At 51.9% G+C, this 24,908-nt stretch overlaps 1 protein-coding gene across 1 annotated transcript in view; it reads right to left on the reverse strand.

Moving 5' to 3' along the window:
* Positions 1–3,294: 3,294 nt before the first annotated feature.
* Positions 3,295–24,908, reverse strand: part of JPH3 (junctophilin 3) — a 40,581-nt gene continuing 18,967 nt past the window's right edge. Inside the window, exons 3-5 of the mRNA XM_072346731.1 lie at positions 15,482–15,606; positions 11,328–12,238; positions 3,295–4,891 (exon numbers count right to left, since the gene is read on the reverse strand). Of these exons, the coding sequence (XP_072202832.1) occupies positions 4,811–4,891; positions 11,328–12,238; positions 15,482–15,606 (1,117 nt within the window). The 3' untranslated portion in view covers positions 3,295–4,810. The remainder of the gene's footprint in view (positions 4,892–11,327; positions 12,239–15,481; positions 15,607–24,908) is intronic.

Raw genomic sequence — 24,908 nt, forward strand, 5'->3', positions numbered from 1 at the left:
AGTATTGGCTGGAGCAGGTTTGCTTTTTACATATGGAAATCCCCCACTCGAGTTTCTCACATTTTGGTCGAGGAAGGAGCTGTGCTACAGAGCAACTCTTTATGACCAGTGTGCTGTCCTACCTTGAGACTTGACAGCCTGTTGCAGTCTGGAACCAGCGGGCTCACACTCTCAAAAGGATGGCTTTTTATCCCTTCTTTCTTGATTCAGCCCTTCTCAAAGCATTTCTTTCTTTGCAGCAGAGCAGTGCTGTGGTCTATAGGGACAACAGATGGGATACAAGTGTGTCTGTTGCAGCAAACGATGTCTTGAGTTGACACCAGAAGGCTCTGGCTGTTCTTGTGTGGGAAGATCCAGAGTTCTGTAGGTATTGTCTTGGTGGGGTGTTGCTGGGGAGCCAGCTTTCGGGTGGGCAGTGCTGGGCTCTACAAGGCTGGGACGTAACAAAGACTAAATAGAGCTGGTTTAATTGTCAAAATTGGCACTGATGGCCATTCTTGGGCTGTGTGATGAGGGGATGCTGCCATGAGCTCCAAATTGAGGCCTGGCTGTCAGCTCTGATGGAATGAAACTTTAGTGCTGAATGGGGACTGAACCCACACAGAGTGCTCGCTCTGGAGCATTTACAACCATTGGACTTGAGGCAGAAATGATTTCTGGTGCATCTCCAGCCACTGCTCAGTCAGAACAAATGAGACAAGCCAGCAACAGGCCCAAGATCTGCATGGACCCATTTCGTACTGGTGAGCTGTGCAAGGCTTGGGAGCTCTCGCGTGTTGGTTGAACAAATAAGGCCTCTGAAAAAAGGTAAGTTCTTTTTTGTCACGGACACCAAAGCAGGGATGCCTGATTATGATCATTATACAAAGTGCTCACAGAGGAGCCCAAAATGTGTATTGATACCTCAGTCTTCTGAACGTTGTCTGAAAGTCCACAAAAGCTGCTGCTGGATCAGATAGCTGGTAGTTTTCCATGTGGTGGATCCAGAAGGACCTCGAAGAAGGAGGTGAGTGTTTGACAGGCACACATCAGTGCAGTGACTTGCTTAAAATGGGACCCAGGGGAAGGGCTGGGGCTGGAGGCTGGTGGAAAACTCAGAGCTGGGAAACTCCCACAATGTCTGTCATAAGAAGAGTCGTTCTCGTCTGACGTGTGCAAAGAACAGCTTGTGCTATTTCAGTGTATGAACAGAACGCTCAGATAAAATCCAATTATTCCGTTGGCATCTATCAGATCGTTACGTTTGCCCATCTTATTGTAAAGGAGGGAACGTGTCAACATTTACATAGCAGAAAGAGACCTCGGTTTATTCTTATATCTGGAAACAGTCAAGCTGTTGTGTTGGGATTTTCCTCGCCAGTTTGTTTTGTTTGTTTTTCAGCTCAGAGGCAGATCTGAAAGCTAAGGACATCACCTGCTGGCTTTTCAGGAAGCTATTCAGGAATTCCTGTTCTTTTGGGCCACGCGCGTTGTAACCCCACTGTAAGGAACACAGTGAAATGGGATTTTTCTGTTACGGTTACATGCAGAGCTAGGAGGAAAGAAAAGGGATGGGGGACTGCCAGCTGGAATGCGATCCACTTCAGAGGTTGCACAAAAAAGGGCTGCAGGAGAAGGTGAGTGGTTTCGTGTCTGACTGCAGCTTAGCTTGCAACACGTGGGATTGCTTCTCCCATCAATGTGTTTGTTTTAGCATAACGGGGGCGTGGAAGCAAAGGAGCTGTGGTTTAGCAGAGAGCAGCTGGGGTAACTGGGCTGACCCAGAGCTCAGTGCTGTTTGTAGGTGGAAGGACCGTTCTTCACATCCCTGCTCACAGGACTGTGCTACCAGCAAAAACAAAGCTTGGTTGTACCGAGCTCCATGGTTCTGTGCTCCTCGTCTTCCCAAAAGCTGCTGCTCATAGCAGTGCTGTCCCTGTAGCTACCAGGGCAGCAGAGCCAGCTGGAGGAGCTCGAGGAACTGACCTCTGCTTTAGGATCACTAGAACAGCACCACAGCTCCGAAACCTTCAGCTGTTCATGTGGATGTAAAACAGGTATGGACAACTCAGGTAGATCTATGAGCTCCGCTGATAGACGTTTTCATGTGCCTTGGGTAGGTATGTGTGGATCCAGGGCTCGTAATGCTCTGAATTACCTCGCTCTACGGGCTGCTTCTCCAGAATATTTCTGGCCTTGGGCAAAAGTGGAAAGCTCAGAACTAAGATAAATTGCTCAGCTCCCCGTGATTTATAAAGGAATCGTTATTTTTAAGCACGTGGTGTGGGAGCTGATTAATATCAGGCTGCGGTTGTCTCCTGTGCCGAACCTCAGCTTGACCAAGGATTTGTCCTCAGGAAAAGAGAGATGGAAAATGGGAGTTGTTTGCTGGGTTGGCCACATAAGGCAAAAACAGGAACAAGTGGGGCCTGCAGCCTGGAAAAGCTCCTCTGTGTGATGTGTAACGAGGCATTTTTGCTCTGTTTTATGCCTATCTAAATATCAGGCTGTTTGCAAGGGACTGTTTGACCCGCTCCTATAGGAAGGATCCTTGTGTCAGACACTCAACAAACATTCATTAAGAAACTTCTCCAGAGTCCTTAAGAAGAGCTGCAGCCAGCAGTTACAAAACACAGCACAGCTGAGCGCCTGAGGCTGCAATCCCAATATATTGTTGTTGGGTTCATCTCAGGTAGGCAGCATCCAACCACAATATATCGTCGTTGGGGTTCATCTCGGGTAGGCAGTGACCACTGAAGGGTGAAAAGGATGACTGAAGAGCTAAGAGGAAACACCAAAAAGCGATGAGGTGCCAGGAGGATGGAGAGCTATTGTGGAACACGCCATGGGAGAAGTTGTGTTGGTGTTACCTGCCTGAAAGGGAGCTGTGGAGGAAGGAAAGCTGCGACAGGGAATGAGAAAGACCATGTAAGGAAAAGAACTGAATTTAACTGGCACATGCTCTAATCCTTAGTTTATTTCTGGTTAAAAATATAGCAATCCAGTGCAGTGTAATAAGAAATCTGCTGAAAAGGTAGCAGAGAAAACAGCTAAAACAGAAGCGAAGCAAAGCGGAGTCCGCTGCTCCCCACAGCATTGCATGTGGCACGCAGAGCAGGGCCCCCGTGGGTCACATCCTGCCTCGGGGCACAGGGTTATGTCCTTGGCCATGGCCAACCCAAACCGTGTCAGTGGGGGCTGGGAGGAGATGGTGGTGGCAGGGCGGCGCAGGGGGGGGGGGGGTCCAGACATGGGGTTATCAGCCTTTACCAAGCCAGGACCACCGTCCTGTGACTGGGACCATAACAGCTCAGAACAGGGATACGGCATCTTTAATGAGTATGCGGATTATTGGTGGGGGAAGAGGGGAGGGGAGGAAAAAATCAAGGCAGGCATATTACAAAGATGGTATAAACAAACCAATTGAAAGTGACATAGAAAAGGAAAGAAAAGAATACATCCTTAGAGGCTGCCATTGCCGATGATGTTCTCTTTTTTTTTTTTCTTTTTTTTCCTCTTTTTTTTTTTTTCTTTTTTTTTCTTTTTTACTTTTACAGGGACATGTTGGAAGCTGGAAGATACATCCTGCATTACAGAGTGCAAAAATACTACATGCTCAGAGCCCAAGCATGATGGTCTGAAACGGTCCACGGCAAGATGTAAGAGACGAACCCACCACCCTCTCCCCGCTCTCTGGCCGTGCTCCAGAGCTCCTCCCCGGATGCCTTGTATATAAAATCAAACCAAAAAAACGCACAAAAATAACCCAAAACAAACAAAAAAACCCAAACCATTTTTATCTTCGTTTGCTTAATTTTTACTATCATTGTGGGTTGTTGTTTTTTAATGCTAGGTGGGTCCGAATCGAGCCCTTTCTCACCGCTGATCTGCTCCCTTGGTTTGGTTGGGATGGGCTGCTCAGCTCTGCTCGTGTTGCTGGAGATGCCCGTGTGTGGTTGTGGGCACGATGCTGACCCAGGAGGAAGAGCTGTGAGCAGCACTCAGCCCTGGGAGGTGCGCCAGCCCTGCTGCGTGGGGGGGGGGGGTGGGGGCAGGAGTGGTCCCCCGTACCCCAAGCAAGACACTGATTGCAGCTTGGCTTTGACAGCAAAGAACGGGACTGAGTGCTGCTTCCCATCCTTCACATCCCGGCAGGGCTCGTGCCTTCCCGTGCTCCTCTCTTCCATTCACAGCTGTCGTGAGACAGGTTAGTTTTACCCTACTGGTGATGTATCATTGCACTATTTGCTTTGGCTTTTTCTCTCCCATTTCCTCAGTTAAAGCTGTTTGATCCCAAGATCCACACACACACCCTCACGCCCATCCCTTCTATCTCCATTCGGGGTCGGTCACCCTTGTTAACAAAATCCATTTCATTATGGAGGGGGGGGTTGAAGGGGAAAGGAAACAAAGCTTTTTGTTTTGGTTGGGATTCCTTCTCATCCTTTCCAGTGTTGTTGTGGAGGGGGGGGGAGGGAGGGGGGTCAAAGTGTTGCTAGCATTTTGCCATGCCGCACAGCATAGTGTTATACAAGCAAAGAATTTTGGCTTAAAATCCAAAAAACATTACCCAGGAAGGAAAAAAAAAGGCAAACTGTGAGTGAGACTCGGTCGGTTCTTGTTGTTCTTCTGTGAAAAGACTTGGAAATCGTCATAGGACAGTTCGAGTTTATGGGGTTGGTTGGTTGTTTTTTTTTACCCTTTTTCTTGTTGTTTTTTTTTTCTCCTTTTTTTTTTCTTGTTTTCTTTTTTAACCCCCCCCCTCCCCCTCCCGCCCTCTCCCCATTCATACATGGAACTGTTAATTTTTGCAAACAAGACAGTCTCGAAGTTAGATGAAAAAGTTAATAAACAAAATGGCGACTCCGATATTTAGTAAGATCACCATGACTACCAAGATGGGAGCTGAGCCCTGCAAGAGAAAGAGAAGGGAACCAGTTAGAAGGAGCCCAACGCATTGCATATCCTCTCCCCTCCACACCCCCCCACCCCATCCTTCTGCTGGGATCTCTGCTGTCTTATGGTGGTGACGATGCTATGTGGGTCCCAATGGGTGCACCCATCTACTGCAGTGTTATTTGCTTATGGGTCTACCTGGGTCATGCACGTAGGAAATATGGTTAGTAATCTAGCAGTTGAGGTGGTAACTGAAAGGAGAAATAGTAAAGCTATATAGATAAAGAGGATTGAGTTGGGTCTTGGAGCTGTTGCAGGAGTCTCCAAGGGCTGCTTTCCGATGATTGCAGTTGTTTGGTACACACACCCTGCTGCTAGCAAAGGCTGACACGGTGCTCTGCATCAAGGCAATGTTTTGGACAGCTTTAGTGATCTTTTCTGGGCTCCACAGCAAATTCTCTTGAGGGGTTCACATGGCGTGGCAGGTGCTGCTTGATGCTGCTGCATCCTCATCTATTCTCACTGCTGCAGAGCTGTGCAAGCTCTAACAGCCTGCGATGGTGCAGGTGGTTCCTCTGTGCTCTGACAGAACCCCTGTGCCCATCTGGGTGGCATGGGTGCACTGTGAGGAAAGCCTTGCACCGGTGCTGCTGGAAAGAAACTCTCCGTGCTGCACACAGCGGGTTCCTCCTCTGTGCAATCTGATTCAGTTCACATTGGGAGTGGGTGGGAGCGAGGATGCTGGAGCTTGCTGGAAAGGCATAGCTGTAGCTTAGCAACAGGGTCAGGGGGAGCTGAGCAGAGGGAGGGATGGCAGAGAACGGCTGTTGGCAGCCAGGTACCCAGCCTGGCTGCTCCCAACCACCTCCACCTGCGCTGCCTGAGCTTGGGAGCCACAACCTGGCCCTGCTGCTGCCATGTGCTGCAGTGCACGATTTACTTTTGGGGTTTTTAGCTCCATTGCAAAAGATTGTTGGGTTTTGTGATTTTTTTGAGCTCGTGTCAATGCAGTAACAACGTACAAGCAATGATCGCTGCTGTTGTTTCTGTTGGCAGAGCGGTGTGGAGACACAAAAGGTGTCTGGTTGCCTCCACCTTGCAGCCGTGGCTGCTCCATGGCATGCTGACACAGCTCCGTGTCCCTGCCAAAGGGCAGTGACCATTTCTGCCCCTGTTCTGCCCATGGGATCACCTCGATGGCACACACTCAGGATGCAAACGTATCCAGCAGTGCCGTGAGCCTGCGCTGCTCTGTATGTGCTCTACTCCGGGCTAAAGACATGTATAGGATTCCTAATTCCCTGACACCTGAGCTTTATCCTCGCCTGGGGATAGCCCTCATCCTCTGGCTCAGATTACAGCCCTTTGGTACATGGAGGCTGAGGTTGAGGGGGGATTTATATAGGTGTGCCCTCAGCCAGAGAGATGCAAGAGTCAGCCTACCAAGTGTACACCTGCTGGCACCAGCAGCACCTGGGTCCCCATATAGGAATGTTCTGTTCCAATCTGCACCTGTTTGCGTATTGCAGTGCAGAACCAAGAGACTACGCTCGCTTTGTCACTGTGTAGCTGGGCTCTTCCATGTTTGCCAGCAAAAGCAAAGCCCAGCAACAGGATGAGCAGGAGGCAGGGCCCTTTGCAGGCTGAGCAGCTCAAAGCCTGCAGTCCCACACCTGCAGCTTCTGCCTCCTTTTTCCAGGGCTGGTACCCACTGGCCCCACAGTGCATCCCTTAGCAGAGGCTGGAGCCCTGCTTGCAGCAGCTGCCCACATAAGCAGCTTTGGGACACTAAAGCTTCTGTTTTAGCTCCAATTACAAATCCTGCTGTGCTTCTCAGTGCTTACATCTGGCTTATTTCTAGCTCGTGAGGTCTTTGTGCCTTTGCCTCAGTTCAATCACCTGCCCTTCTCCCTTTGGATGGCAGGGATGTCCTTAGAGGTGTCTCATCTGCTCCTGCGCTGTGATTCCTTTTTCCTCATCACGGAACGATGGGCAAATTTCATCAGCACTGCAGCTCTGGGCCTCTGCTTTATAATAAGATCCCTGGGCTCCTTAGTGGGAGGAGGAAAACACCTGCCAAGGATGGGGTGGGGTGTGCAGATACCAGCAGGTGATGGGGCTCCTGCAAATGCAACTCTTGAATTGAAGGAGTCAAAACCCAGATCCCAACCCCTTGGAAATGCCAAAAAGTGAGCAAGTCCTCCTTATGGCACAGCAGCAGTTTGCAGCTCTCAGAGCCTCTTAGCAAGGCAGCGGTGTTCTCTATGAACGCCTCCCATCTCTTTGGGGCATCTCTTGGCATTTCCCACCATGGCACCAACCCTCTCCTGCCCCATTGCTTTGGTTGTTTTGGTTTTATTCTCCTGTAACCGTCGTGTAGCAACTTCTTGAGTCTTACTGGGTACGCAGGGGACAGCTGGTTTACAAACTAATTACACCACAACCATATTTAAGTATTAACAATCCATTATTATCAGTTATCGCAGGGGCACGAGCTCCATCTCTGCCATGGAAACCATCATGCAGGTTACCTAGGAATCCCTTTGGGATCTATTAAGTGTAATTACTAAGGACTTGGATCAGCAAAAAGCATACGGGTGTTGTTTTCCAGCCTCAGCACTACGAGAAATGCTGAAAGCTTAAAGGCTGGGTGACATCTGTGCTGAACTGTCACCTAATTGCCAGGGATGGGGTGCTGTGTGACACAGCTCAGGGGTGCTCAGCAATGGGAGAAGAGGCTTCGGTAAGGGGGTGATGGATTTTGGTGCTCTTTTGGTCAGGAGGTGGCGTTTGGTCTCAGCTTTCTCAGGGCTGGAAGGGGTGTGGAGGAGCACTGAGCAGGATGGCAATGGGAACTGCGCTCCTCAGCTCTGTCCAAAGGCCCTGAGACAGAATGGGTGGGAAAAGGACGCTGCCAGGTTCAGCATCACGTTGCTGCCTGAAGGTGATTTGTGACGTGTTGCTTTAAGTAAAGCCGGCGTGTGGAAGAGATCAGAGGGAGAACAGCTTTAAGAAGCAAGAAGCCCCAACTTGGTGCAGGCAGCAGCAGGCACTGCAGTCCATCCCTATGCCAGCAGCTGCCCCCGAGGGGCGATGCCACCAGGTGCAGGCAGGGCGGTGCATCTCCTTACTCCCCTGCAGTTACAGCTTGTTTCTGTTTGCAGGTGTGCGTGCTGGGCTGTGCCCACCTGGGGCTGGGCTGCAAATCTACGGGGAGTTTGTTTAGATGAAGTGAAGAAGCAAGAAAAATCCCAAAGGTGGCCGCGTTAGGAGAGCTGGGGGTGGGGGGTCCTGGTAGGAAAGAAAGGAAGAGAAAGGAAGGAAACATCCGAGGTAGAAAGCAGAGAGGACACAGCGCTCAGCCCTGGGGATGGGAACCAAAAAGCATCCTCGGCTGGTACTGCTCGCAGCACCCAGAGATGCAGGCAGAGCTTTGCCATCTGCTGCTTTAACCAAAATGCGGGGCTGGGGGCTGGGGGCTGGGGGGGGGTGGTCTATGAGATCTGCCTTCCCCACAACGCCGCGGTGCGGCTCCGGTAAAGCCGGCTGCACATTGGCTGCCTCCTCCCTGCTCTCCCCAGCGACAGGGAAACCTGCTCGGAATACATGGGTGGGAAATGCGCAGGCAGCGGGCGGGGGGATGCTGCAGCTCCTGCGTCCTCCTACCTGGAGCCGGGGGAGGGGGGAGGAAGGGGGGTCTGTGCCATCCGTAACCCTGCAGACGGTTCGCAGACCTCGTGCCCGAACCCCCCCTCCACCCTCCCCCCCTCCGGGGGCTGCTCGCCCTTTGCGATAAGAAGCAAAGCCATCAGCACGGGCTGCGACCGCGGAGATTGGATCTGACGGTGGATGGGGATGTCAGGAGAGGATGGGGGTTTTATTTTTGGCTGCTGCCCCACTATTAGGTTTTCTCAATGGGATGAGATTTGGGGATTTTAAGGAGCCAAGGGCACAGCCTGCTTACATCCTGCTGCCTTCTAGCCCTGAATGGGGACAGGCAGGTGGGGGACCCTTCCCACAGCCGTGCTGGGGACCTGCAACCAACCCTGAAGCATTCCCGTTCCTTTTTGGGGGCTGCAGATGTTCGGCACCTGCAGAAAAGGGTTATGTGCTTTTTTTCTCCCTCAGTCCTAAAAATACAGCATGTTTCACGCCAATGGATAAAAGGAGCTGCTGGCATCTTAGAAACCTTCCCCCCCCTCCAGCAGCTCAGCAATTCCCTTCCTCCTTCCCTGTTTTAGGCCAGCTCAGAGGCTCCAGGAACACACTCAGACACAGGCTTGAGCTCTGTGCCTCATGGCTCTCGGGGTCAGAATGGACAGTGATGTCTATGTAAGTCCCTTAACCTGACAACACATTGCTTTGTGCTTTCGTCCAGGTGATGACTGATACGGGCTCATTCTTTGAGCACACACACAGATCGAGCAGCTTCAAGCACAGGTTTTTTTTGCTGTGGCCCCCTGATAGCAAAGCATGGAGCAGCAGCCTCAGGGAACGGCCTTAGAGGAGAAGGGAAACCAAGGGAACTCCAGCTCAGAAGGGCTGAGGGGAAGGGGCAGGAGAGGCCACAGCAGTGCTGGTAGGATGGGATGTGGGGGTGGCACATGGCTGCCCCTGCTCACCACCCCACACTGCTGCCCAGCCGCTGCAGCCGCCCCTGCTAGCACGCTGCTGTTCCCGCTAGAACAAATTGTTGCTGGCATTGTGGGTTATTTAAATCTGCATATTATCCCTTCCTCTGTATTACATTAGCTTCCTCCCAAACCTCCGCCATCTGTTCCACCCTCAGTTATGAATGTGAGAAAACTGAACATGCTGCTTCGCAGTTACAGCGCTTCAAAGGACGATGTGCAGCCTAATGGCTGCTCTGGGCACCGCCCGGCCTTCACCCCACATTGCCATCCCTGTGATGCTGCCTTAGGATCTATGCATCCCAATCTGCAGCTCAGCAGTGAGTGCTCATACTGGGAGAGCTGGCTTTGCCAGCCTGGCAAGCTGCATCCTGCAGTCCACCAGCAGACACGCTGCCTTCAGCTCCTCTGAAATGCTGTGTGGGTGCTTTGGAGCCTGCGCTGAAGCTTGCAGGATGAATAGAAAGGCGGAAAGCTACAGGGCTGTGTGTGGGGGTGATTTATCGTGGCAGGCCTGCAGTATCCTGGCTGCTCACAGGCTGAGGTGCCCCTGTTTCCTTCTCCCACCCATCTGATCCCATCCTCTGGAAGCACAGGATCCATCCAGTCCTGCCCAACTCAATGAGGGGATGTTTGGAGCGGTGCTGACTTCCCCACCGCCTCCATCAGCCCAGCAGCACCTCACCCAGCACTGCAGAGCACGGTGGGGAGGGGAGGAGAGGCAGCTGCTCTTGGTGCGAGTCCTGCGATCACCAAACACAATGACTGGGAAGGACCTGAGACATTCAGAGCTCAGCTTCATCCAAGCTGTACCAGAGCTGCAGATGCCCAAGCTGCACTTGCACCACCTCCTCCCTCCCAGCCACCAGGGAATCAATCCCAGCCCTCAACTCACCAGCGGTTGCTAATGGCTCACCCCTGCCTCTTCTGCTCGAATTTAAGCCCATTAATTCTGTTCAAGAACAGATTATTGCTTTCTACATTGCATCAGCTGTTGTGCGCTTGAAGATTGCTTTGTCTCTTCTTCTCCAGCCTGAACAACTCCAGCTCTTCCCAGCAGCCATCTCCAATGAGCCCCTGTCATCCCAAAATGAGGAACCTACAGATGTCCCTTGGACTGTTAACCAGCTCCCACAAGCTGTGCTCCTGCTAAAAGCATGCTCATGATCTTCTCCCTGACTTGTAGAGCTCCTGGCCAGCCCATCGCCCTCACTGTAGTTGCCCATTGCTTTCCCTGCCTGAATTGCATCTACCTGCCCGCATGGACTGAGCCCAACCCATTTGTGACAAGCCCTGCTCCACCTGGTTCAGGTCGCTGGTACAGCATGGTGACAAAGCCACTGCTTTGGCATCACACAGCGTTGGAGAGGTGCTGCAGGTCAATGCCCAACCACCACGACTTGAGCAGGAATGCCATGTCACACCCTTGGGACATATCACGCTCCTGGGTCATATCACGCTTTTAGGTCATGTCACGCTTTTGGGTTATGTTTCAATCTAGAGTTATGCATCGCCCTTGGGTCACATCATGCTCTTGGGTCATGTCACACCACTGGGTTCTTATTGCTGACCCCCAGGGATAGGTTATGAAGCTCAGACTTCCCTGCTTGCATCCTCCAGTGATAAAACCACTGCTCCCACCAAGAGAACCTGCAGAGGAAACCCCACCTCCCCTTCCAGCAGGTACTCTAACGCAGCAAGGGAGAAGAGAGGGGAGATTCCAGACACAGCCCCGTAGCAATGCAAGACTCATTGCAGTCCCACAACAGCTCCGAACCAGCTTTCTCAGCCAGATCTGAACACACAATGTCGCCTACTTACCGTACTGGATTTGAGCGCATCCCCACTGTCCTCTTCAGATTCTAGTGCAACGGGTAAGGATTTCTGTGGCGGGGAGAAGGTTAAGTCCCACCTTAGTAGCCGGGGCTCAGCTTTGTCCCCAAATCTCAGGTTTTCCAGTTTCTGAACCGTAGGCTCGGCAGAGGAAGCTGGCCTGAAATTCTCTTTGTTCTGGGACTTAGACCTCAGTCTCTGAACCCCGAAGCCCCGCTCTTCCCCACGGTGGTCGTCAGCCATGCTCCTGCAGGCTCCCCCTTTGCTGTAGTGTCTTTTTTGGGTGTGAATCTCTTGCATATAAGAATCCATCCTCATGAGGGGCTTCATCTCCATCTCGTAATTGCTCATCTTCTCCTCGTCTAGCTCAAGCAGCTTGGAGCTCCCTGAGCTGTGGTTGTGGGACCTGTGGTGGGAAGTCCAAGAAACCGTGGCTGGGGAATCTGTCCACCTCTCTCTTTGCTTATGGTTGGAGGCCGAGTGTTTGTGCCCTCCGCTCCGCCCTCGGTAGTCTTCAGGGACGTTGGCCGACCCGCTGCGCATCGTCCCGCTTCGCACGCTCCGCGTCCCACCCGCCTTCTCTTCACTCCAACTGTTGGGTCGCAGGTAATCCCCGCCGCGCCCCTCCAGCAACATCTGGATCTCCCCACCCCTCTCTTCGTCCACCGAGACCTGCCTGGAGAAGTGAGCACTTTTGTTCCTGCAGGAAGACCCCAGCGGCGGCGTGGAGGAGGGGCTGGCGGGGAAGCTCTGCAGAGGGCTGTCCTCGGGGGTCAGGTCGGACGGCGTCGTCCCTTTCCGGTAGAGCTCAGGGCTCTCCTGCTGCAGCGGCGTGCCGGTGGAGAGGACCTCAATGTCGTCACTCGAGTTCTGGCGTTTGGGTCTCTGGCATTCGAGCCCTTTTCAGGGAGTGGTTGAAGGGGAGAAGAGAGAGGGAGGAAAGGAGACAGGATTATTTCTGTTCTTTTCTTAATGGCAAAGAGGAAGGATGAGTGTTGGGTGGCTACAGGGCCGTGTCAGGACTGCAGCAGAGAGGTGCCATGCACAACTCGTGCCACCAGACCGAGAGCAAAGGCATCACACTTTGAGCCCAAGGAACACCAGGTGGCTTCTCCCTGGGGATGGGCACCTCAGGAGCAGCTGAGTGTCTTCTGCAGGTGGCCAGAGAGAAGCACGGCGCTTCTCTGGACAACTGAAAACTCTGAGTAGTATTAATCCTTCATGAGACACTGAATTATTTCGGAGGGGTGCAAGCCACCAGTGGTTAAGTCTCGTTTTACCCTCTCAAGGCATAGCTGTACTCAGCTAAAGCCATGCTAAATTACATGAATAATTTGATAAATATATTAACTGCCTAATGCCCCTGAAATGCGTCTAATTGCAATTGCTATGGCTAGACAAGAAATGAGCTCAATTTCTTACCGTGGTTTAAAAATAAACGCTCGGAAGCGCCTGCTCTAGTCTCTGTGCTGTCTCTGAGCCATTTGCTCTTGTACAACTTCTCGGGGAGCCGTCCCTGTGCCCCCCATGATGTGATTCGGATACATATGGGAGATGCTGATGGATGCCCCCACTCGGGGACTTGCAGGGGAGGCCAGCAGGAGCAGGGCTGCTTGGAATTTTCCTGCTGAAGCCTTTTCTCAATGGGAAATCGGGCTCCTAATACGTTTTCTGTGTTGTTTTGCCACAGGAAATTCTGTTTGTGTTTTGGGACGGTGCACAAACAAGCTCAGGCTTAGTTGGTTCTATGTGAATCTGTGGGAAAAAGGGTTTCCCAGGGTTTATCTGGGGTTCCCAGACGATCCTTTTACTGCTGGGAAATGGAATGAAGGAGGAAGGTAGAGCTCACCACTGTGTTTTTGTGCAGAATAATTCCCTGAATGCTTTCTGGGGAAAACACAGGCAGGTGGGCCGCTGGATGCTGGGGAGATGTTCCCAATCCTCGTCCTCCTGGCTCACACAAGAGGAACTGAGGTGGAGAGGGAATAAATGGCTACGAACGGGAAAGCTGCTTGTATGGCTCAGATGCAGCCAGCTGTTGGTGCAGGCTCACCTGATTTTTAGTACTGTAGCATCATTCAGGTTGGAAAACACCACTAAAAGCAACAAGTCCAATGCAACCGTGCCCACTGACCACATCTCTTGGTGCCACATCTCCACAGTCCTGGATCACCCCCAGGGATGGTGATGCCACCACTTGATCCCACCACTCCCTGCTCAGCCTATGACAGAGCCTGACTGCTCATTCAGAGGAAGAAATTGTTCCTAATATCCAACCTGAACCTCCCCTGCTGCAACTTAAGGCCATTTTCTCTTGTCCTCTTGAGCATCCCTACTCGTCTCAGGCTTTGAGCAGTCTCCCCGTGTTTGGGTCTCCAGGGTTCTCAATGGACATGCAAGTCCCTGCATCCTCACCCCACCTCAAATCCTCCCCACCCAGACTTGCAACAGGCTGAACTATTTCTGCTTCTCCTTCCCTACGTGTGTTAACCCCCTGCACTGTGCAGACCTGGCTGGGGCTCCAGGTTGGGCAGCGATGCAGGGCTGCAGGCTGCTCTTTGCAGAGGAACACAACAGATGCACGGTGCCATCCTGCTGGCTTTCGGCACCCAAGGATGTTCAACAATTCTTCTGCTCTAAAATTAGCTGGCAAGCACGTGATGTTCCTGGAAGAACCGTTGTGAGAGCGCTACCGAGGATGCGGAGCACCAGATCTGGATTTCCAGTAGGAAGATTAAGGCAGCAGTGCCCAGCCATGGCATCTTCAAGGAGAACATGTGCCCTAGGGTTCCCCACAGCTTGGGTGATGTGTTTGTTTTTTAATGTGCTCTAAGTGGAAGCTCCTTCCACCCCCCACCCCACCCCTTCTCTCACATATGAGCCACCAAGGGGTGAGCACCAGAAGCACGAGCCCCACCACCAGCTGTGCACCGCATCCCCATCCAGCAGCTAGTAAAAAATGTATTACCTAAAAACATCTTTCCGAGAGGTGTTTTAAAACAGCCAAGAGGAAATGGAGACGAGGAACATCTCAGGGCCGAGGAAGCCCCAGGGACCACACAGCCCTGAGAAAAAGCTCAGATCTCTGACAGACAAATTGGAGGTCTGCAGGTGGAGGAGAGCTGAGGGGTGCTGGAGAAGGGCTGTGCTTTCTACCAGCAGAAATGGGGCTGTGTGGGGCTCTGCAGCATCCCCGCTGCATGGGATGGTGGAGTTGAGAGATCCCCTCTGCCTGGCGAGCAGCATCCAAATGTGAGTCACAAGCACCAGCCCTCGAGCAATTAAGGGGAATGAGTAATCTCCAGTTAAAGAGCTGGAGAGGGGAGAAAATAATGACAGACGCCTCCTAATGAGGGTTTGGTGCAGGAAAAGTTTTGAATAAAGCCATTCACATACATTAATTACTATGTTAATTATTGCTGCAGGGACTTGGATAGCTCCCTCCCACCCCTCTACACGCAGCCTTGGTGGGGTGAATCCCCTCGTGGGCTGAGCATCTTTGGCTTCCTCCTCCCAGAGCCCTTCCTGAGAGCAAACTGCTCAGCTGGGCACTGCCTGCTCCTCCACACCTGGAGCAAACCTCAGCCCTTGATGGGCAAAACTTGGTAGAAACCACCTAAAAATGCTGGAAATGCCAGAGCATGGCTCTGTGCACATGTAAAAGCATGCAAAGCCATTGGGCAAACCCTGAGCACATGTTCCTTGATGCCTTTTCAGTGAAGGACCACGTAACGCACACTTACAAAGCCCAAACGTTCCAAAGAAACAGCAAGCCAGGCTCTTGAAGCCATAGGTGTAAAACAGTGAGCGCCTTTGGGACCATCTGAATTTGCGTGTTGCTTTTGGAGCCATTGGTTTTTGTTTTCTGGGCAACCATTGGAGACTATGAGCTAAAAAATGGAATTGTTTCAATGCAAGAAGCCAAAGTCGCTATATTGATAAGGCCGCATGGGGTGGAGTGTTGTGTTGCATATGGGAAGACAAGGCTCCACAAGTTGGTGCTATGGGCACCCAACGGTGCCGGGGAGCTGCGGGCACACACCAACCCTCTGTGCAGGGCTCATTTTTGCTGGTTCTATTTGCAAACCCTGATATGGGAGACATGCAACATGGAGCCGTCCAGTGGGGCTTCACGCACTGACCGTTTTCCCTGTGCTGGAAGGAAGGAGAAAACTCTTTGGCAGTGATCCTGGCGATGCGCGCTTCCTCCTGGGCTTTCTGTGCCGCTGTCATGGCTGCCTCCGCCTTGGCCCGGGAATGGGAGGTCCTGCAAGACAAGGAGAAAGACAAGGATGTGAGCAGAGAGCCACAGCACTGCTTGGGGTTTCCCTTGGTCCCCAAAAAGCCCAACCCAAAGGGTTTGGGCAGAGCAATGCCCGGTGGCATTAAGGCATCGCCACTGTGCGATCTCAGCTCCAAGCAGTTGCATGAGTGCTGATCTTCAGTGGGGACTCAGCGCTGCAAAAAGGGCTGTGTTAAAGGCACGGTGGAAGGCTTTGATCTGCAAAGCATTCCCACTCCTGCGCACCGCTTGCCTAAATCTCCGTCCTGCAACTCCAGGCTGAGCCCTTAAGCAAACCCTACAGACTAAAGGCAAGGAAAGCAGCCAAAGCACGGCAGGAAGAAACCCAAAGAGCACCCAGCAAACCCTAAGGCTCCTGGGACACGATGGAGATCCTGGGGCTGCCCTGCACTCAGCCAACCCCGCATCAGACGGATCAGCATCCACACCCTATTGCACAGAGTGCATCCTCCGGAGGTGTCCCTTCCCCTTAGCGAAGCTCTCGAGGCACTTTAAAAATCCTCCTGTTCCTCCCCGCCCCGGTGCAGGCAGTGATATAAATAGCTCCGCTGATTTCTTTTCCCTCCAAAAGCAGGCCCTCCATCTCCTTTAATCACTTTTTTTTTTTCTCTCTCTCTTTTTTTTTCTTCCCCTGCTGCTCTCTGAATTCCCTCTAATTTTTCGACATCTGCTGGGAGAGGAGTGCCATTTCTGACAGCCTCCTATAAATGGAAAACAGGGCCAGCAACGTGCCTCGCTCCGTGCCACGCGGTGTGAGTGGGAGCGCAGCTGTGCCCCATCACCTCTCTAAGCCCAGGCAGGATGTGAGCATCCCCCTGCTCCCTTTGTCCTTTGTTTTTAAGTGCCAGAGTGTCGCCTTTGCTCTAATCAGTGCTTTATTTAAAAAAACACAAACTGATTGCTCTACAGTAATTATAGTATCATAGAATGGCTTGGCTCTGCTTCCAACCTGCCTACCATGGGCAGAGCCACTGCCCATCAGATCGTTTGCTCAGTGCCCCATCCAGCCTGGCCTTGGGCACCTCCAGGGTTGGGGTGTCTGCAAACAGTGCCAGCTGAGGCTTGAAATTAGGACGCTGCCTCCCTGAGATTGTCCTATAGGGACTCCTCAGCAATCCATCCATCAGCTCCCGGTGCTTCTCCATCCTCCTCTGCCTCCTCCACCTCCTTGACCCGGGAGCAGCCTAGAGAAGGGTCTGTCCCTACCACATTGCAGTGCTCTCAGACAGCATGCTGCCGGTCCCCGCGGGCCTGGTACAAAGGATTAATAACGGCTGGTGGTGTCTGGACCGCACTCAGCAGGCAGGATTACACGCTGCCGCCAGATCTGCTCCCTGGAGAGGCAGCTGGAGGCAGATAGCTGGAGCTATCTGTCACTTCTTCCAGCACTGTGCCAGCAAAGGAGGCTGGGAGCAGCTTGTGCCGCTCACAAGCAGTCCTGGGGACAGACGAAGCTGTCTGCAGAATGGAAGGGCAATGTGGAGGAGCCTGCAGGGAGCATCTGTGCCGCGCTCCTCTCTCATGGACTCATTGGCTCCCATTTCTTCACTGAAGTGGTTCAAAATGTCCATCCCTTTGGCATGGATGACTTTTCATCCCTTTGGCTTGTTGGTTTTCCTTCCCTTTGGGGTTGTTGACTCGCCATCCCTTTGGGTTGATGGCTTTCCATCCCCCTGGGATGGGTGTCTTTCCAACCCGTTGATGTTACTGACTTTTCACCCACTCAAGTTGCTGGCTTTCCATCCCCTTGGGACAATGGCTTTCCATCCCCTTGGGACAATGGCTTTCCATCCCCTTGGGACAATGGCTTTCCATCCCTTTGGGTTCATGGCTTTCCATCCTTGGAAAATTCACTCCAGCAGCTGCTGGACCAGTTTATCCCCAACATATCAGCCCAGGAACAGCAGCTGCTTGAGGGGTTCGACCCAGGCAGAGTTAAAATCAATCACACTAATTAAGTCATCTCCAATCTGAAATATTTGCAATGCCCACAAAGCAGACAGAGCGCTGAGTGCTGCACAGAGTCGCAGGCAGGCTTAATTGTTTGTAATGCTCTCTAAGATGCTTGCAGGAGAGACGCCGTTGGAGTGAAAAGCAGAATTATGATGATCTATACGTTGCATAATAAAATACATAAGTATTCCCAAATAAATGCAAGTAATCCAGTTAGTGCTCGCATGACTTTGTCACATACTAAATTTAACAGCTGTCTCCTCTATACATGCCTGCTGCTCGTGGCGTGCACTAAATCTTAATTCTCCAGCTAATTGACTTTCTCTCCATGTAAAGCGGTTCCTTCTCCACAGGCACTGATCTACTCACCTTTCTCAGTCACAAGTGGGGATTTTGGTGGGATGCTGCTCAACTCTGAAACAGGACAGTAGGTCAGAGGGGCTGAATCCTAGAAACCGCAGTGAAAATCAGGTTGAATTTGTCCCTTTGTTGCCCTACCTTGCAATGAGCACACTGGACTAATGCTGTTGTCTGCAAGGACTTGATGCCCCTTGCACCTCAGCTGTCTGGAAGTTATGCCTCTGCTGGAACATGCTCCATCGGGTTTCCTCTGCCGCTGATGGATGAGTGTGGGAGATGGAGCAACACCTCCTGAGGTCATGGAAATGGGCAGAGCGCTCAATATCAGTGCACACAAATACAAAGGGGATTTGGAGGATGGCTGCAGCTTCTGAATCTCATCTTGGCCCACTGAGCATCCAAACAGAATGGTGTCAGAGGTGTTTCAGAATAGACGAGGCTGGGAAGAGCCAAAGGGGGATGCTGGGGTAGTTTGGAGCTCCTGAGACCCATGGGTCCGTTCTGATCCATGAGTGGCTTTGGGTTATTGCATTTATTGGGTTTTGCCAAGCTGACTCACTGCTCTCTGAGACCGGGCATGTGGTCAAACTGGCAGGAGGCACTGGCAGGAGGCAGGGGGAACAGCAACCAAACATTGCTGCAAATCTTTGCGGATCTCTTGTGATTTGGCCAGAACTGACAGGGGAAGGGATAATACCTGCGGGCGCCTCGTAATGCCAAGTTTATCGGCTCCGGCTAATCTATAAGAAGCTGGAATAAAGTGATCTGAAAGGAAGAATGTGGCTTTTCAGGAATGCCAGCAGTGACTCCAGCTCGGCCCTGTGTGCACTAAGAGCTGAGAGGGCTTTTGCTGCAAAACCAATGCTCGGGGCTGGGTTAGCCATAAAGGAGCGAGCTTTCATTGGGAAGAAACAAAGGAAAGACAAGACCAGGCAAGGCTTGAGTGGTGTTTATGCTAACGGAGAGCTCTGGCAGGAGAACAAATTTAGTCTGCTCAGGAGTGGTAAAGGTGATGCTCGGGTTCATCAAAGCGTGGGCTGATGAGAGAGCCGTCCTCCGTGCTCCTTTTTCCCTGGTGTTCCTGTAAGGAAAGCAGACTCTCTTCTGAGCAAAAAATAAGTAAAATAAGTGAGTAAACCCTGTCTGGGGCCAAAGGCAGCTGTGTGGAAACTGGGAAATCTGCATTGTTTGTGGCTGCAATGTGACGCAGAATCAGATGGGCAACATTTCTGGGCAAGGAGGGCTCTATCCCAAAATCCATATGGCAGCTCTTGCTGGGGAATTCCATTTCCTTTGCTAACAAAGCCGTCCCTTGCTCAGTGGGATCCAGGCATGCCAGGGAATCACCAAACTGCTGCTGTGCAGCTTCTGTGTCTTGGGGTGGAGACGGCCAGCAATTCCCCCACGGCAGAAAGCTTGGCTCCCATTGACATCTCCATCACTGCCCCTTGAACTGCCCGATCCTACAGCAAAGCTTTGTTGCAATATCTGACGGCGTTCAGCTAACGACAAGAACTGTTCCTAAGGCCTCCTCCCATGCAGTGTTTCGGGGTCCTGCTGAGGAGCACTGCTTGCCCATAGGCACACACACACACAAGTAGTTGGAGTTACGCCGGCAGTGAGCTCATCCCAGGCCATAATGAGCAGCCTCAAGTTTTCCTAAGGGACTAGGCTGGCTCCATTGGATTCACTTTGTCTCTCAGGTCAATATGTAATCAGGCAGCTTTTGTGTTTTGCTTTTTTTTTTTCCCCCCCCCCTCCAAGTGCATCTTTATTTTCCTATAGGAGGAACATTTTCTCCCTCCATTGCAGAGGGTCATGCATTTTTCAAATGGCAAAATTCAATTAACACACGGTTGCTGCTAGAAAATACTTTGGGAAGAAATACAGCGAGAGCATTTCTTGGAACACAGAAGTCTCAGGGCTCTGCTTCCCACATGGCTCTGTTTGGTGGCTGCCTTGGGGCCAGCCACCCATGTGCACAAACCTTGCTTGGCTGCAGCACGCTCAGCTGCATTGAGTTGGCTGGGGTTGTTTCACACTCCCATTGGCACAGCTGAGAGCAGGATCTGGCCCTAATTGCAGCAAGCTGAGACGCACCAAGAGCCATAAAGCGAAAGTCCCCGAGTGATTGATGCCAGTAAACCAACCCTAGAGCTGAGGGGAAGAGGAGCAGAGCTGATGCAGCCCCAGTCAGGGCAACCCAACAGCAACCCCACCCTGCGTGGGATTCACCAGCCCCCCAGGGCTGTCTCAAACCCTGAAGCTTGGCCACAATTCCCACTCTCCTCCATGGGACAAATGGGGACTGAATTATTAATAGCTGCTGCAGACTGTCTGGCTTCTACCTCTGCGGGAGCAGGGCTGATTTAGGGCAGAGCGTGGCTGCGTGGTGCTGCTGGGGAGGGCTGCAAACCCATCTTGCATGCCTGTGCCCACAGGGCTCCGGCTCAGCATCCTTTCCCATCCCACATCCTGCACCCTGCTGGCCCCATAAGACCAGCCCCACAGCCGGGGTGGCTGCAGCCTGGGGCTGGGCTCCGTCTAGACGCTTCCTTCAGGGAGTTGGGAGATGGCAGCAATTAACAACCTGTTTGTTATTTTCACTATCTGGCATTTATTGCCCCGATAAAACCCACTCTTAATTCCAGCTTGACTCTTTTCACTGCTCTCCTGGCTGGGTTGTTATTGCACTAGGCTTGCCTTGAGTGATTTGTGAAGGCAGTAATACAGTGCTGGTGTTCAGGGGGTGGAATATTAGACACACCAATTAGCTATCTGCACATAAATTCCCATTTACCTGCTTATCGCAAGCATATTTGCCTCGCCTGCTTCCTCCATCTACTTTTTCCTTTACCACCCCTCCCCTGTTGCTGGAATGCTTAATCAAGGAGCAAAAAGCAGCTAATGTGACCCCTGACATGACGTAATGCAGCCAAAAGCATCTGCAACCAGACAGAAAGCAGGTGCTGTGCACAGCAAGGAGAGCACCTGGCTGCCCAGCTCCAGCCCCAGGGTGAAGATTTGGGGTGGGGGAGTGAAGCCCCATCCCCCAAACCTCAGCTCTGCATGCGGCATTCCCAGTGATGGGGAGCTCTGCTGCTTCCAGGTGCAGCCCCCTGGACCCTGAGCCAGGTCCTCCTCAGGGCAGCACTTAAAAAGGCTTAATGCCTCCGTCCTCTCCAGCTCACCTTATTGCCAACATCCCAACTCAGTCACGGGGATGCTTGTATCTTTTTGTTTTGTTATCCCTATCAGTGCTAAACAGTAAGTGCCAGCCTGGTACAGCCAAATAGATTTCAAAGGGGTGGAGCATACGGAATCATAGAATCATTAAGGTTGGAAAAGGCCACCAATCAACCCATATGGGGAAGGTGGACGGATCTGGTGCCCAATAGCAAATCTACCACTGCTGGCCAGGATGCTCCACAGCATCCCTCCCAATGGAGGCACAGATTGGCACTGAAGGCACTGTTTGGGGTCTCCCAAACAGGCAGACCCATGGATATCTCTCCTGGTGGGATTCCTTCTTTTCCTTTTTTTGCCCCTGGCAAGGGCAAAGTGGATGGATCTTTCACACCCAAGACTGTGTGCAAGCTGCTGTGAGACGTTATTTACAGCTCCTGAGATAATTAACATCTGGAGAGGGAGGCTCATCTCCTGCCATCTGTCACTTGTAATGAAGCTACAGAGGATGTGGGTGAGTGATGAAGCTGAGGGTGCTTCTGTCCTGGTGCTTTGGTCCTGTTGGCCCAGAGCTGTGTGCAGGAGTGGAGCTTTGCCTCGAAGGAAGGACAATATTGATTAAGTCCAAATGGAGACAGATGGGAACAAACTCCAGGTGCTGGTATAGAGTTTCCCATTTTATTATAAGCTGGAAACATGAGATATGGTGTGGCCATGGCACAAAGAAGCTGTGGGTGCTCCACCCCTGGAGATGCTCAAGGCCAGGTGGATGGAGCTATGGGCAACCTGACCTGGTGCCTGGTTTAGTAGTTGGTACCCAACCCATGGTAGAGAGTTGCAACTGAATCATCTTTGATGTCCCTTCCAACCCAACCGTTCTGTGATTCTCTGCTTGCAGCAAGGTTGGGAGGTTCATCGCCTGCTGGGAAATGATGGCAGGTGATGCAAGACCTGCAGGACCGCACTCGGAGCAGAGTGTGGGAAGAGTAGGCCTCAAGGAAAGGGAAGAGATGGGCAGGGGAGATGTTTCATCCTTCCAGCCGCTGTGGGTCGGATGGGGCAGGTTTCCATGGGTGGTTTATTTTTGGATAATTATCCAGGTACATCATGGAAAAGGCACATCTGAATGACAGGAAGGGGAAATGGGAAACATTGAGCTCCCTCTGGTCCCTGCTCTTGCCGAGTGCTTGCAGACAGCCGTCCACGCACACATCCCAAAGGCACAAACACTCCTCTAACCCTGTGCAAAAATAGCGCATTACAAACGATCCTGCCACGTCCAGGCAGGAGGCAAAACAGGTTGGAAGAAATCACTAACAACCTTTGGCAAGAAAGAGAAGAAGAAAGAACCAAGAAAAAGCAAACGAAGGCACAAAATCTCCGAGGAACCTGGGCGCTGCTGGATCCTCTGCACACTGCAGATCTATCCTGTCTGTATTAAATGCAAAAGCAGAGCAGCAGAAAAGCCCTACATCAATGCCGCATTTGGGTGGAGATTTTTAAATGCACAACAGGCCAAGTTAGAGCTCCCAGAGCAGCCATAACTCAGCCTGCTTGGACACATGTAGCATTTAGTTTGGCTGTGCATGCTGCTGACTGTAATGACTCCAGGCTGGATCCCGCATTCCCATTGCATCTCTCTGTCTCCGGGTGAGTTGGTTCCAACATGGCGCTGCTTGGGGCCTCCTCCACCCCTGTGCAAAGGGGCAGCTGGTTCTTTTGGGAACCATCACGGGTTTGACAGGTGGCAGAGAATCATAGAATCATTAAGGTTGGAAAAGACCACCGAGATCATCTAGGCCAACCATTGGCCCACCCCACTATGACCATTAACCCAAAGGCATGACCACAGTGGGGACGTGCAGGGTGTGAACAGGGGGCTTGGTGTGATGCCCACCATCCACCTGCAGGTGGTCATAACCCTGCAGAGGTGGGATCAGGACTGGATCGCCCCAGCTAATCATTAGAGCCAACCTTCTTGGGATGAATGAAGGCTGGCAGAAAAGCCTGGCTTGGTGGGACCTGGATGATGGCTGCCATGACGCTACAGGTTGAAAGGATTTGGTGGACCTTCAGCATGGGACATGTTGGAGACTTTCCCTACAGCTGAAGGAAAAGCACTTGGAAAAAGAGAATGTGGGGATGTCCAGCAAAAAGCTCCAGGTGAAGAAGAAGAAGCTTAGAGGCAGGAAAAGCAGATCCATCCATTTAATTTCAGTTTCATTTTGATGCCTAAAAAAGAGTGAGTCAACCCAGATTCTGAAGCAAAACAACAGGAGTACAAGGAAAAAGCCTTTTTTTCTTTCCCTAACCCTTTTACCCCTTTTGGGTTTTGGCTGAATTGCATTGGCAGTTTCACAAGTTTTGGTCTCCTCAAGCAAAACAGACATTTGGCAAACAATTTCTTAATTTATTTATGTGTATATATATATATATATATATATATTGCTGTGGGAACTCCAGAAGCCTGAAAGCACAGCATGGTGTTGAGCTCAGGAGCCATCCTCTCCCTGTAGTATATGATGGAGGGGGATGCTCTGTGATGTGCCTTTGTCCACATAGTGTTGTACCCAGCCAACACTCAGCAGAAACCCCCACACACACTGCAAAGCAAACTGCAATGAAGCTCACCCAGAGCCGGCAACAGACTTGTTTCACTGAACTTCATATTTTAGCTCCAGCACAGCCTGGAGATGGGCCAGGATATGGAGCTGACACGGCCTCGGGAGTGCTGATGGATGCTCTCCAGCTGTAGAAGGAGCGGTGTGAGATATCCAGCCTCATCCTATGGGATTTCTCTGCTGCCTCCAGGCCTGTGGGGTGGGGAGGGCGCTCCTTTCTGTGGGATAGGGCAGAGGGCTGAGGGATGGACTGAGATGGTCCAGTCCTTTGAGTGATGGAAGGATGCATTTCCACCACTAGGGCTGTAAGAGATGCTCAGAAAACAAACCAGCTGTGATGGGCTCAGCTCCTGGTGCCTCACTGGGATGGAGTTGGTGGCAATGGGAAGCCAGAGACACCCCAGTGTGGAACGTGGCAGCATCATCTCCATCCTCACTGCCACATCCAGCTCCTGCATTGCTGACCATGCCCAGCACACAGGAAGTCCTCCTTGACAGCATCCCATTAACCTCATTGCTTAATGCCACCCTAGAAGGTGCCCAAGGGACAGTGTGCCAACATCTCCCAGCACAGCTGAGCCCTGCGCAGGGTTATGTTGAACACAGACCCACACAGCCCTACTAAATGCAACACCAGGCACTAAAACACTGTAAAACACATTGCACCAGGATGCTGTCAGCAATCCCCACAGCTCCGTTCCCTTTGGGGATGGGAGGAGGGATAAGGGTGACATTTCCCATCTTTTAAGTGCTTTTTGGAGCTGATCCATCCTCAGTGGTTCCCACAAACCGGATGGGACAGGCAGGAAGGAGAAGGACCCATGCTTAGCCCTGTGCAGCTGCTTAGAGGCTGCCCAGACCCTGAAGCGATGTGAGAACTGCCGGCTGCAGCCCCAGTGACTGTTGGAGGGGAAAAAAAAAATACACATCTTCTGTGTTGCCACAGCAACGAGCAGCTCCTGCCTGCCTCAAACTTCAGAGCCCACCCAGGAGATGCTTTCCTCACCTCCGCTTCCCTGCTACCACTATGGGTGCCTGGGGGTTTCCAAACACCCCCTCTGCAGAGGCCCAGGGACAGCCCACAAACCCTGCTTCTCATGGGGCATCCCAAAGCCTGCCAGCACCTGGCTCTGCTCTACAGATGTG

The sequence above is a fragment of the Excalfactoria chinensis genome, chromosome 11, assembly GCF_039878825.1.
Source record: "Excalfactoria chinensis isolate bCotChi1 chromosome 11, bCotChi1.hap2, whole genome shotgun sequence".
In the NCBI taxonomy this organism is placed as follows: domain Eukaryota; kingdom Metazoa; phylum Chordata; class Aves; order Galliformes; family Phasianidae; genus Excalfactoria; species Excalfactoria chinensis.